The following is a 15,271-nucleotide window of genomic DNA, read 5'->3' as shown; positions in this document are numbered from 1 at the left end:
CCTTCAGACATCAAGAAAGCGGATGCTGCACCTTCTCAAATTCAAGATCAATAGTCATTCAATAGTTTTTAAATGTTTTCATCATATGATAAAGACTTGTTATTAATTCTGGGCGGCCATTCTTGTTTTGAAATGAGTCGTCACACGTTCAGCCCGCTCTGAACAGATGACAACAAACGATACGAGGAGATCAAATCGCTTGGAGTTAAGTCGTCAGCCAAACGGCTGTTGAGACATTCTGTCATCATGACGTGCGAGTAAATGGCGGCCCATGAGTGTTTACCGCTGGCAGCGATCGTCTCGCCTCTGGTCAGTGCAGCACAGCAGGTAATTACACCGCTTGTCTCCCCGGCACGCTCCCAAATTGTCCCCCTCCCCGACTATTCCCAGCCTATTGACGTGCCTGTTCCACAACAAGGACGCTTTAGCTGCACATTTGCAATATGGGGATCCATATTTGGGGTTTAAAAACAAACAAACACGCCTACTTGCGCTGATTGTTCATTCCACGTCTCTTTCTTAGTGTTCTTCTCTGTGTTTGTTCTTTCTGTGATTCCTTTTTGTGCCGTTTGCTGTCCCCCTGCGGCTTTTTTCCTGCTTTTCAATCTGCTTCTCTATCTCAGGCTGACTCTCATCCTGTCCTGCCCGATGGACTTGAAGAATTTCCCAATGGACATTCAGACGTGTACCATGCAGCTTGAGAGCTGTGAGTCTTCCTTCCCATTCCCCGCTTTTGTCTCGCTTTTCTCTTTTGTGTCTTTTATTAAGGGTCCAATTAGGGCAGATTGGGCCTATGGGAATTTTTGTATTCATTTGTGAATGACGTCCTCTGTGCCGCATCTCTTTGGCCATTAGAACCACTTTAAAATGCTATTCACTGATAAAGCCAATGGGAGCAAATAATGCTCTCCCCTTGTCCTGGTGGAACAGATAACATCTTTCAACTACCCCCGGCGAAACCAATTTCCAGCATATAAATAATAAAATTTAAATTTTACGTTACTGTTATTAACCGTGACCCCTAGGTTCCTTGCGTTGACCCCTGAGCGTCGCTTCATTGCAAGGACAAAGACATACCCAGCGGCATTTCCCCACAAATAAATAAGTCAAGCAGAATGCTGCTATCTCTGCCGCCCCCCCCCCCCGTCCTTATCTGATTGCACACAAACAAAAGGTATTGGTTTTTGCTTCCAGCTAGTTGCAGCCCCCACCCCCCCATCTTTGTACTGAAGACAATATGATTGATGCAGAATGTATCATGGACTGGTAATATTTAGCATAATTACAGCAACAATATACAGTACACTCCTTTTATTTATGATAACCAGCAGAGGCGCTGTTGAGTTTGTTGTCTAAAGAAGTAAACATGACCTTAATGATGGGAACGTGAGCGACATAACCACCACAACTCCTCCAGGTGGCGTTATTCATCTGAATGTGACACAGGCATGGAAACGGGAGTTCAGAACATTCGAGAAACTGTATTAATGAATACTCCCCAAATGTAGTCATTCTTAGTCTTTTTACACTAATCCAATCCACTTTATTACAGTAAAGTCTCGTTATATCGATATTGTCGGGAGTCGGAAAAATATCGATATAACCGGACTGTCGATATATCCGATCCTGCGCCAAATTGCATTAAAAGTGGGCAATAATGCACTCGACATTGTTCTATAGTATAGAACAATGTCGAGCAGCTTAAATCAATCTTTGCTTAAGGATTTCAATACCAAAAAAGAACACGGCGAACGGCTGCTTCCAGTCAACTTTATTTTTCACACTTCCACCACCAGAGCACAGCACACACACCGATTCCCGCACTTCCTGGTTCACAGGTCATGCTCAACCTGCCCCACATAGCTGGCCAAACACATGCCTGCAACAGAAGAACCAACTGCGTTCGTGGTTTCTCTCGTGTGTATAGATTCTATACAGGCATGTGAAGCAGCCGTTCGCCGTGTTCTTTTTTGGTATTGAAATCCTTAAGCAAAGATTGATTTAAGCTGCTTTTGTATCGATATAAGCAGACCAAATTGGCTGGCGGGAGATGAAAAGGGCATCATAGTAACCGGATTATCATAATAACCGGGTATCGTACTAACGGAACTAATTATATCATAAAGGACTAGAAATTTGCCGGGAAATGAAAATAGTATCGTAATAAGTAGTAATTCGTTTTAACAGATATCGATATAACAAGACTTTACTGTAGTTTGTTTTATTTCTAACCAAAAAGAACTAAAATGCCAACAAAAATCAATAAACCAGCAGAGCATATATTGTTATTATTATCATATTATTGAGAACTTTGCATTGTGTTGACAAGTGCTAGTCCCCCCCAAGGGTGCGATCACCCTGAACATTCAAGGTTTTACTGCTATTACATGAAAATGAGCGAAAGAGGCGGGTGTTAAAAATAAAACAACAACAACAACGTGTGGTTGTAAGATCCAAGGCCAATTATCTTTCATGCAAGAGGCTACTGAAAGAAGTGCAAAATGAAGGATACCTAAAAATATCATTTGTATGCAGCTAACTCCACCATTAGTGTTTACCTGCCGTTATTTAAACGAGCTTCACTGCATTGGCTTTGTTATGTAAAACAACTATTTAACATGAAAAAGCAAAGCGGCTATGACAAACAGTCATTACTTCATCTTCTGTATTCCAGTCACTCACAGAATACGTTTTTATTGCACCTTGAACGCTACGTCAATTACGTCCCGATGCCTCTCAGAACGAGCAGCCTGCAGAACGAGAAAAAAAAACAACATTGATGATCTCAGGAAAGCATTGCCATTCCCCTCGCTCGTTACAGGAGGTGAATGACAGAGACTTCCTCCCCCCTTAGGTGAACAAGATAAAGTGGATTTTCGCGCAGTTGTTTTCAGTCGAGAAGGCCATAACAACTTGAATAATTTATGTAGAGGCCTTATGGGTCCGAATAGACATCGGTATTATTCAAATGTGGTCGGGAATCCTGCATTGTTGTTGCATGCCGCATGCATTTTTAATATAATGCATTGCATAATCAGGCAAGTACAGCCTTCGAATTAGAGATCATACAAAACTGTGAGCAAAGATAATTGGACTCATCCTGAATGAGATGTTCAAAGAGCTTAAGGAAAATTGTGTATTCATATATTAAATCATAGGTGCATATTCCATTCCGCTGAGATAATATGCTTCCGATGCACTGCTTCAGAACCTTCATGTAGCGTCAACGCCAACATTGTTGTGTGTCGCTGTGCTGAGCTGACCTTTGCTGTGACAAGCGCTACGGTGGAGGTCATCTCAAGGGTTTTTGCTCCCTCTCCTCTGTGTGTCTAATTAGGCCAATAACTCCTCGCTCGTTTTCAAGGAAATTATAACGCTGAAAAAAAACAAAACTTTGAAATTGCCCTGCTAACCTTTACTCAGGTATTTGAATCACCCGCTGCTGGCCAGGCTTTGGTAGTCAAGTCTTGGGATACACCGGTGGTCACCAACCATTTTGAGGCCAAGTCCCTGGTGTTGGCGGCAAACCACCTACCGCACCTCTGATGTATCATTTTGTAAAAGTGATACATATTTAAACATAGAGCTTTGTGTTGTACTGTTGGCGCTGGTACCTCCTGACGGGTTTTAGGGACTGAGCTCAGGGCCTGGAGAGCACGCATCCACTCCTTAAATTAAATCCTACCCCACTGTTACATTTGTTCACTTCCTGCTTTCCTAATATAGTATAGTTTATAGTATAGTATAGTTTTATTGATAGTTTGTTTTGTTTTGTTTTGTTTTGTTTTTGTCACATACCGAAGTACGAGGTGATATGACCATACAATGACATAATGGGTACCATAGTAACAATATAGTACATATATATTAGTAATATAGTGTAAATATATATAATATATATATAATATATATAAAATATAGGAAATATAGTGATATATATAGCACATCATGACTGGTTCAAGACTCTTCATCCTTGTATTTAGCAAACATCAACTGCTTGTATTGTTTCTTGAATTGGCTCATCGTTGTGCATTGTTTGATTTCCTTACTCAATCCATTCCATAGTTTGATTCCACATACTGAATTCATGTTCGACTCCAAATTGTCCATAGGTATGAATGTGAGTGTGAATGGTTGTTTGTCTATATGTGCCCTGTGATTGGCTGGCCACCAGTCCAGGGTGTACCCCGCCTCTCGCCTGAAGGCAGCTGGGATAGGCTCCAGCACCCCCATGACCCTCGTGAAAAACCCACGCATGCACGGGGAGAACACGCAAACTCCACACAGAGATGGCCGAGGGTGGAATTGAACCCTAGTCTCCTAGCTCTGAGCTCTGCACGCTAACCACTCTTCCACCATGCAGCACATAATAATTCAGTATCTGTCCATGAATTGAATCGGGTCTTTCTCGCTTATTCCACAGTCGGCTACACTATGAATGACCTCATCTTCGAGTGGCTCTCTGAGAAACCTGTACAAGTGGCCGACGACCTCACACTGCCGCAGTTTGTGCTCAAAGACGAGATGGATTTGGGCGATTGCACCAAATATTACAACACAGGTACACAAGTTCATTGCAAAGTGGACGGGGTGTTCATTGGATGCAGGTGAAGAGAGAGGATGTGTGATGTAATAATCCTGTAAATATAATACAGTAAAGTCTCGTTATATCGATATTCTCGGGAGTCGGAAAAAATACCGATATAACCGGACTATCCATATATCCGATCCTGCGCCGAACTGCATTAAAAGTGGGCAATAATGTACTCGACATTGTTCTATAGTATAGAACAATGTCACACATGCCTGCAACAGAAGAACCAACTGCGTTCGTGGTTTCTCTCATGTGTATAGATTCTATACAGGCATGTGTTTGGCCAGCTATGTGGGGCGGGTTGAGCATGACCTGTGAACCAGGAAGTGCGGGAATCACTGTGTGTGCTGTGCTCTGGTGGTGGAAGTGTGAAAAATAAAGTTGACTGGAAGCAGCCGTTCGCCGTGTTCTTTTTTGGTATTGAAATCCTTAAGCAAAGATTGATTTAAGCTGCTTTTGTATCGATATAAGCAGACCAAATTGGCTGGCGGGAGATGAAAAGGGCATCGTAGTAACCGGATTATCATAATAACCGGGTATCGTACTAACGGAACTAATTATATCATAAAAGACTAGAAATTTGCCGGGAAATGAAAATAGTATCGTAATAAGTAGTAATTCGTTATAACCAATATCGATATAACGAGACTTTACTGTACTTTACGACTACAAACGTAACACGTGATTTCCCACAAATTGAATAATTATTACGTTTGCAGAGATTTATTACATTTGTGGAGAAGTGAAAATGTTCAATTTCAATGTAATAAATATTTGCAAACATTAACAGTTGCTACATTTGTGGAAAATTGTATGTTGTGTTTGTAGTAGACAGAAGCTATGCGGTTTTTTGCGGAGTATTGTTTGTGGACATTATTATTATTATTATTATTATTATTATTATGTTACAAGTTGTTATTTTCCAGACATAAACAACAGCAACAGCATCATTTTATAGCACACAGTTAAACAATTTTATTTGCTTTTTTTTAGACTATAAGAGACTCAGCAATGAACTCAGATAGAAGCATTCATTGCAGTATTTACATTATTCTAAGTTCTTGTTTGGTTGATGTTCGCCTCAGGTAAATTCACCTGCATTGAGGTGAAGTTCCACCTGGAGCGTCAGATGGGCTACTACCTAATCCAGATGTACATCCCATCGCTCCTCATCGTCATCCTCTCCTGGGTGTCTTTCTGGATCAACATGGACGCCGCCCCCGCCAGAGTAGGTCTGGGCATCACCACCGTGCTCACCATGACCACACAGAGCTCCGGGTCTCGGGCCTCGCTGCCAAAGGTAAATCGACATATTGTGTATGAGGCTTATAAGAAGAAAAATGCAGTTTGAATCGAAAAAGGGTATCCGAGCTGTGTGGCATGCACGCTGACCACTCCACCACCATGCAGCTCTTTTCTTAAAATGAAGTTCAGATTTGATTAATCAGAAAGGGATTTACCGTCCTTGTCTTCCAAAGTCTTGCAAAGACATCAGAAGTGGACACTCCGGAATGGGATGTCCTGGGATGAGCTTATTTGGGTGATGAAATAATGACTTTGCATGAGACAGAATGTAGGACAAGGACCGGGGACAAATATGACAACGACGAATCCCAGGTGAGGTGAGGACATAGTGAGGTCATACAGTACTCTCAACAAAGTCGATTTGTTTGGGTTTTTCTTTGTCATTAGGAAAGAAAAACACGAGTTTCACATGATTGGTTAGAAGATCAATGTGTTTTAGGCAATGTGAATGCAGCAGGTAACCATAGCAACAGAATTTCTGCCTCATGGGGTACCACCGCGACGCTGAAGACACATAATGAAGAAATAGCGGCCAGGGTATTTCTCATAGTAACCACAACTATCCCTGATTCACTGTAGTGCACTGGGTCACACTTGGTCACACTTGGTCACACTTGGTCACCCTTGGTCACCCTTGGAACGGGATCCGTGGGCCCAAATCCAACCACACTAGTTTAATGCTAAAAACACACATCTATCTAAAACCTACCATGCTAAAATCCAGTGCTTTTTTTCCTCATATCGCTTCAATCGATTAGTTACCTGTTAGATCAATACACGTCATCCAGAATGGAACATTTCCTGGGCACAGATTGATGTTCTTGGATTGTAGGAACATAAATCGAGGTATGGATGAATGGTTACATCCCTCATAGGCATTATACTGTACATCATAGGTAGCCATGGACTGAGCAGCCTGGACACAAGACAATCATTTTCCATCACATGATGGAAAATGCAAGATGTTATGTTACGCTATGCTATGCTATGCTATGCTATGCTATGCTATGCTGTGCTGTGCTGTGCTATGTTAGGTTATGTTATGCTATGCTATGCTATGCTATGCTATGCTATGCTATGCTATGCTATGCTATGCTATGCTATGCTATGCTATGCTATGCTATGCTATGCTATGCTATGTTAGGTTATGTTATGCTTTGTTATGCTATGCTATGCTATGCTATGCTATGCTATGATATGCTGTGCTGTGGTATGTTATGTTAGGTTATGTTATGCTTTGTTTTGCTATGCTATGCTATGCTATGCTATGCTATGCTATGCTATGCTATGCTATGCTATGCTATGCTATGCTATGCATTGTTATGCTTTGTTATGCTTTGCTATGTTATGTTATGTTGTTATGCTATGCTATGCTATGCTGTGCTGTGCTGTGCTGTGCTGTGCTGTGCTGTGCTGTGCTGTGCTGTGCTGTGCTGTGCTATGTTATGTTAGGTTATGTTATGCTTTGTTATGCTATGCTATGCTATGCTATGATATGCTGTGCAATGTTATGTTAGGTTATGTTATGCTTTGTTATGCTATGCTATGCTATGCTATGCTATGCTATGCTATGCTATGCTATGCTATGCTATGCTATGCTATGCTATGATGTGCTGTGCTGTGCTGTGCTATGTTATGTTATGTTAGGTTATGTTATGCTTTGTTATGCTATGCTATGCTATGCATTGTTATGCTTTGTTATGCTTTGCTATGCTATGCTATGCCATGCCATGCCATGCCATGCCATGCCATGCCATGCCATGCCATGCCATGCCATGCCATGCCATGCCATGCCATGCCATGCCATGCCATGCCATGCCATGCCATGCTATGCTATGCTATGTTATGTTATGTTATGTTATGTTATGTTATGTTGTTATGCTATGCTATGCTATGCTATGCTATGCTATGCTATGCTATGCTATGCTATGCTATGCTATGCTATGCTATGCTATGCTATGCTATGCTATATTTTACTTTAAGATTTTTTTGGTTTTTCTAGTTGAATTGGTAACTGTCCAAGGTGTAGGGTGTTCCATTTCAGAGAACACACTGGACTCCAGATTCACAGCTGCAAAGTTAATGTGCTGCATTGCTGATTTTAGGACACCACAATGCTAGAATCCATTATTCAACCCACATAATCCATGCTGATTGTTACCTGCCTCGCAGTACATAAAGTACTACCGGTGTCCTTGCACAGACAGTACAAGTCCTCGCATTTTGGGACTGACGACTAAGTTTGATATACAAAATAAACAACAATTTGATAGTTTGTGCTTGATGGTCCTGACAGATGGTGTTGTGCTATCAGCTGTAATTAGGGGCGGTGACCGACAAATACGACAGAGACACCTGTTTCCTTTAGTACCAACCAAACTATGTCATTAACATAACACTCTTTTATTCCAACAGTAGTGTATCATAAAACAAAAAAGCTTCGTTCTATACTTTTTAAATTTGTCCTTAAGGGTGAAAGACAATTTCAGCAGATTATTTGACTTCAACTTTTATGTAGAGACGTCTTCCTAAAATCAACATTTAAATAAAAGAACCCCATTAATTACAGTGAATAATGGTGCTTACTGACTTGCTGCAACTGTACTAGTAGGTGGGCTCAAAGGCGGGGTCTCTGCAGGTTTCCACAAATCAAATTGCAGACTTTTTAAATAATATCGTGAATATAATTTCAGACCCATTTCGCATTGGAGTACAAAAACACATCACAGGGCGCATACAATTCTGACCGGGCTGCACGGGTACTTCACTTGCATTTTGTAGTTATTAGGTCACTAGATCATAGCGTCAGCATCCTCTAAAATCAAACAAACCATGATGATAACCATAAAACAGAAAACTGAACTTATTATTGTCGGAAAGCGGCATACATTTTTGTCCTAGCTGCTCAGTACAATCTGGTATAGTAAACCATAAGAATACAAGTAATGGAAAACAAGTATGTAAGACACTCACCACTTCTTTTTACACTTGTATGACAGTAATGATGTCAAATGTAACTTGGTGTGCTTATTCTACAAAAGCAAATAACTACCAGGGTCTGTCAGTCAAAATGCACTGGTATTAACAATGGTGGCTGTGGGCAACCTGATGTACTTTTTCATTTTTTGAAATCGTGTCATGAGTGGTCAGCATTCATTAGCTTTTTCTACCTCTACATTCACTTTATAATGTTGCTACTCAGTTGTTAGTGTGAAACTCATGTGTGTTACTACACCCTCGCAGTACTGTTGTTTACAATGAACTCATCTGAGTAGCTTAGCGCTATTACAACATTGGTTCTGTCGCTGCTGTGTGGTTCAATATACAGTAGTTTATTCATAAATGACCATGTAGTCAAAAAAAGGCTGTGTTTTACTTTCCACTTTCTCATGCACTCCTAATCATTATGCAAGTTTTTTTCAAGTTGCAATTATTGCTTCCTGCCAGTTAACACCCCAGCTATTTCTTATGGGAACATTTGAATCTCAATTCAAACAATTCATGCCTGACAGTGAGAAAAAGGTTTTTACTTTGACAGCGGTGGCGTGTGGTTTCCTTTCCCCCTCCGTTTTACTTTTTGTGTTCGCAACAGTCAGCAAACTGCTGCTCACTTGACTGATTTCTCCTCTCAGCACGTGCTCAGCAGGCATTGCTGATGCGTCACGACATTTCTCTCTCATGAGCGACCGGGACTAGGGGCACGGCGGGGCGGTTGGGTTCCCCCCGAGCCTTAACCGTGACCTGTCTCATGGCTACGTGTCAAGTGCCCACAATCCCACTGACTCATTCCAATTCTAGGCCAAGCTAAACATGTACAGTACGTCATGGCACGCGAGGAGTGAGCCAAAACGGGTTCGATCCGGCAACCTTATCGATGCGCCTATTGACAGTCGCACCCCTGACCTTGTGTGTTGCCAGGTGTCCTACGTGAAGGCCATCGACATCTGGATGGCGGTGTGCCTTCTGTTTGTGTTCGCCGCCCTGCTGGAGTACGCGGCGGTCAACTTTGTCTCCAGGCAGCACAAGGAGTTCATCAGGCTGAGGAAAAGGCAGCGGCAGCAAAGAATCGTGAGTGTAAATCAAGCGGCCTGAAAAGAAAAACAGACTGTCACAAAGTGCAGAATGTAAAAAAAAAACAAAAAACACACACACAGCGTTCCTTGACAGGCTCCCTAACTTATGCCTCCCATTATTGCGGGGCTGCAGTATATCCAGGAAGTGACAGCATCACTACGCTACAGCTGGCTGTCATATCACATGACGAGGATCTGCTCTTTCAATGCGGCTGGTTGCCATGGCAATCGCTGACCTGTGAATAGCCGTGGTGATCCTTTCCCTCTGACATTACATTTGACACAGTCATCCGGACGACCCCGCGGCTCCTCTGACCCCTTCAGTGACACGGACTGATGCGTAAACAATCAGGAGGATGCCCAGTGGGATACGCTGCGGTCGTCTTTGACCGTGTGTTCCTAGGTGTACATGCACTCAAAAACCTCATTTATTTTCCACGCTGTGATTTGATCACCTTGTATTGACTTTGCTAGTAACATAATCAAGCGCCCCCTCACTCCGACCCCCACATGGCTATCTTGGCAAACGGATTCCAGGAGTGCAGAACACTAAAAAGTCGCATTTGAGGTGCAGAAAATCACATTTTGTTTGTGTGCTACACCGGAATAATTGTTGATTTCATTAGTTTAGAGATGAAGAAAATACATTATGTTGTAACTTGAGTATTAGGGAGTACTTTCAATGTCACTGCAGTACAAATTAATCATACTCAACATGTCATTTTACTTCAATGTACTTTTATGCTTCACAGCTCTACGTTTTGTTTCATTATTTTGGTTAGATGGTAATAGATATCAGTTTCTCAATATTATTGGGTTCGCAGCTAGCACAGCAACGGAAGTCCTCCTAAGCACCACATTGGAGTGGGCGTGGCTGGAGGCGGTGGGTGGAATAAATTAAAACTGACCTTTTCGCAGGAAGCACGAAATCTAAAGAAATACAGATGGAATAGGTGCAGATTCTGGAAGAACTTGAAAGCTTTCTGCGCTGGTTATTGTGTGTAGCTGCTCTACAGGAGTCCACAACTTCATGGGCTGAAAAATGAGCATAAAAGTTCCCTTTTAAATGTTGGAGATCATCAAAAAATGTTCATATTAGCTGATGACAACACAACTGCATACAAAATGCAGTTTTTAAATAAAAATGTACATTATTAAGGGAGGGAAAAAATCCAAACCTACATGGAAACCTGTGTAGAAAAAGTGATTGCCCTCTTGTTAAAACATAACTTAACTGGAAAAAGTCATTTCGAAAGCCTTGGGACTCCAGCAAAGCACAGTGAGAGCCATTATCCACAAATGGTGAAAATATGGAACAGTGGTGATCGGCCAACCAAAATGACCTTGAGTACTCATGCAAGAGGTCACAAAAGACCTAAAGAAAGACACTGGGAAAAGAATTCCAAGACCAAAACCACTGCTTAACATTTTTCCAGAAAGTTCCTCCACAAGATACTCATTGCAAATCATCACAACCGCTTGATTGCAGTTGTTGCTGATAAGGGAGGTCCAACCAGTTACTAGGATCACTTTTCCACACAGCCATGGAATTTTTTTTCTCCCTTAAAAAAATGCATTTTGTGTTGAGTTGTGTTGTCATTAACTATTATTTACATTTCTTTGATCATCTGAAAAAACAAATATATAAAAACATATATAAGAAATCAGGAAGGGGCAAATACTTTTCCACACCACTGTAGTCTTTAAATAATCCTCCCTAAATACCCACAATGCACCACCTTTGTCTACAAGCATCTTATGCAATTAATTCCTGGCACGATGCTGCTATTTCTCATATTGAATCCCCCCCCCAAAAAAAACTTTTAAATCAGAATGTTTTATTTAATATTAAACGATAAAGGAGGAGCGGTGAGAATAATTCCAATAATTGTCTTGCTTTCCCCCCAATGGAGGAACTCGCCTGTCGGAATGGGAGTGTGGAGTCGTTACGGAACATGAACGACATTCCCACTAGCGATTCCACCTGCAGGAATGTGACGCAGCACTGCAGCGCCTGTATCAGGGTAAAAAAAAAAAAAAAAAAAGAAGTGTGAACCCTGTGTGGACCCTTTCACCTTTGACCCCAATGAGTGTTCAAGCCTCAGTATCCGACCCTTGTCCAAGTCCCACAATGTCCCTATTATCCTTCTACGTTTCCTTACTTTACAAATGTGTGTTTTATCCCCACTGTGTTGTCTGTTTGAATGAAGATTTACCGCTTGATGGAAACGATTTCACCTCCAGAATCAATTTGGATTTTCTTCATGAACCAGGAAGTAGCTTCCTAACAGCAAAGATCCACTTTCAACAGGGGTCAGCCCAGTGACGTTGTGGTTATACGGTGGCACCTCCAATGTCAAATGGCACCAAAATGTCACGCAATATTTCTGGATAAATATACCCATGAAAAATTAAACAATTTTGGGAATAGAAATTATCATCATTAGTGATGTCATGCAAAACATCAGCAAATACGATGTTTTTGTGTGTTGTTTTTTTTGTCATGCCTTCACAAAATAGAAAACAAAGGTAATGATAGCCATAGAACCAAAGATGGATGGAATCAGATTTGCAAATAATTTTTTTTTACCAAGCATATATCTGAAAATATCATGGGAAATCATTAGCATGCATATGATCAGAGACGTGCATCAACAGATTGTTTTAAGTCTTCAAATAATTATTATTATTCATTCATTTTCTACCGCTTATCCTCACGAGGGTCACCGTGGCGTGCTGGAGCCTATCCCAGCTGTCTTCGGTCGGGCGAGAGGCGGGGTACACCCTGGACTGGTGGCCAGCCAATCACAGGGCACATATAGACAAACAACCATTCACACTCACATTCATACCTATGGACAATTTGGAGTGGCTAATTAACCTAGCATGTTTTTGGAATGTGGGAGGAAACCGGAGTACCCGGAGAAAACCCACGCATGCACTGGGAGAACATGCAAACTCCACACAGAGATAGCCGAGGGTGGAATTGAACTTGGATCTCTTAGCTGCGAGGCCTGTGTGCTAACCACCCATCCTCTTTGAGGATTTAGTATTGGTTAAGTATAGGGATAGTTTGCTGAAACTCAATTTCTCAGGTCTCCTAGCTAGGCCTGCACGCTAACCACTCGGTTAAATAGTATTTAGTTTTACTTTATTTTAGTTTTATGGTAGAGTGGTAAACTTTGCCGGAAGGAATACAATTACTTTTTATCTTCTATGGGGGGAATTTGTTTTGTAATTAGAATGATCAGAGTCAGAATCAGGCGGCACGGTGGTCGAGTGGTTAGCACGCAGACCTCACAGCTAGGAGACCAGGGTTCAATTCCACCCTTGGCCATCTCTGTGTGGATTTTCTTAGGTTTCCTCCCACATTCCAAAAACATGCTAGGTTAATTAGCCACTCCAAATTGTCCATAGGTATGAATGTGAGTGTGAATGGTTGTTTGTCTATAAGACAGCTGGGATAGGCTCCAGCATGAGAATCAGAATGAAATTTTGTTGTTTATTCTTGGATTCTGAGTTTATTCCAAATATTCAGACCGCATTGTCAATATTCTTACAGTATTCCAACAGCATTCCAAACATTGCGATCACATTCTGATCGCAAAAAGCAGCCGGCAGTCGCTGGAATGTTACTATGGAGCCAAGGAAAAAAGGAGCCATGGTAATTCCACCAGCAGCTGCTAGCGTGGACAATGCAGAGGTGCTGAAATCCAATAATCCACTGAAACATCACGTCATTCCACCAAGGAAACAGAGGAACCGACCTCCACCACCAGCTGATGGCACATCACGACATATCCATGATAGTCTTTCACCCATTGCTCTCAAAATGTGGTCTGAGTACCACTGGTGGTACGCACCAAAGCATAATATTTCTCATGTGGCTGGAAAAGTTTAAGAACCACAGTGGTAAGAAAACAGCAAAACAGACTCCTTCTGTGGTCATTTACGACCCAAACTAAGCTTTTCTTATTCAAATTCATCACGGAATTAGCCTCTCCACTCGGAATTGATGTCCACACAGACTCGGGATGTGTCAGTTCCACTTATCCAGATTAGGAATTGCAGTCCAAAGTGAGAAATAGGTCACATTTGTGGAGATAAAGTCGGTTTGTGCATGCAATTACTGACTAATTGTTGTGTGGTATCTAAATAGCTTCAGAGCCTGAAGTCACAACGCCGGCCCAATGATTCCGCGCTCAAAAGAGGAAGCCGTGAAATTCTGTGATTTAATCCACGATGACAGCAAGGCCAACGTGTTTTCCCTCTGCTTGACTCCACAGGAGGAGGAGCTGGTGAGGGAGAGCCGCGGATTTTATTTCAGGGGTTACGGATTGGGCCACAGCCTGCAGTCTAAGGATGGCACCGCCGTGGAGGGGGCCACTGTCTTCGGACCCCCGCCCCCGGTGACCGTATGCGACGGCGAGGTCCTCCACAAGCGCTTCGTGGACCGGGCCAAGCGCATCGACACCATCTCCAGAGCCGTCTTCCCGTTGAGCTTCCTCATCTTCAACATCTTCTACTGGGTCACCTACAAAGTGCTGCGACACGAGGACATCCATGCCAATTTGTAAAGGCCGTCCTCTTTGGATGTTGCCGGGTCTGCCTCCCATGTGGCGAGATGTGCCAAAGAGGTGCATGTTCCTCTGGGATCGGGAATAAACGCTGTGCTCGGACGCGTCGCCGGGTTATCGAGCCAAAAAGAACCTTAAAAGTTGATCTGAGGGCATTGAGGGATGGCACCGCGCCCGTTGGCGGTCGCTCTACTCAAGTTTGAATCAGAGACACAAACGTCTGGATTCTTGACGACGCTGACGTGTCATCGAGTGAGGACTTCCGAGGTTTTGACTGGCGGGATGAGACTTGAATTTCCACTTTTCATCACTGAATGTTTTAGAAAATTCAAACAACGATGGGTTTTTTCTACACTTTTGGTTAAACAAGCAGGCGTAGGGAAAAGATCTTTGATATTTATTTACAAATATTCGCAAACTTGACCTACTTGTAATGAGATTATATACATACAGTATATGACAGTGTGTAAGAATTATAATAAAGCCGTTCATGAAACCACACAAAGTACAATTCATTTTGAATAAAAATGACATCAAATGCTTTTCTTCCGGTAAAACAAATGATTTGATGCTGATATTTTAGTTTCGCTTTTCTAATGATGTGATTGTAAACTCGGTGCATTTCACACTTCTTTCGGGGAAACGTCCAAGCGTACCAAAATACATCACAAACCTCTCTCATCGGTCACAGATTGTAAACAGGAAGTAGGTTCGCTGTATCG

At 42.1% G+C, this 15,271-nt stretch overlaps 1 protein-coding gene across 2 annotated transcripts in view; it reads left to right on the top strand.

Moving 5' to 3' along the window:
* The window catches only part of glra4a (glycine receptor, alpha 4a), a 47,370-nt gene extending 32,327 nt beyond the window's left edge, over positions 1-15,043 (top strand). The window contains exons 5-10 of one of the 2 annotated variants that reach the window (XM_058076008.2): positions 624-706; positions 4,424-4,561; positions 5,680-5,894; positions 9,818-9,967; positions 11,886-11,996; positions 14,259-15,043. In XM_058076008.2, coding sequence (XP_057931991.1) covers positions 624-706; positions 4,424-4,561; positions 5,680-5,894; positions 9,818-9,967; positions 11,886-11,996; positions 14,259-14,549 — 988 coding nt within the window. In that variant the 3' untranslated portion in view covers positions 14,550-15,043. The remainder of the gene's footprint in view (positions 1-623; positions 707-4,423; positions 4,562-5,679; positions 5,895-9,817; positions 9,968-11,885; positions 11,997-14,258) is intronic. The other variant, XM_058076009.2, reaches the window with a different exon arrangement.
* The last annotated feature ends 228 nt before the right edge of the window (positions 15,044-15,271 follow it).

This window comes from Doryrhamphus excisus, linkage group LG23, assembly GCF_037039965.1.
Source record: "Doryrhamphus excisus strain RoL-2023G ecotype Guam linkage group LG23, RoL_Dexc_Guam_v1.1, whole genome shotgun sequence".
Taxonomy (NCBI): Eukaryota; Metazoa; Chordata; class Actinopteri; order Syngnathiformes; family Syngnathidae; genus Doryrhamphus; species Doryrhamphus excisus.
The sequence above is the reverse complement of the archived record's forward strand: the minus strand, read 5'-3'. Positions and strand labels throughout refer to the sequence as shown.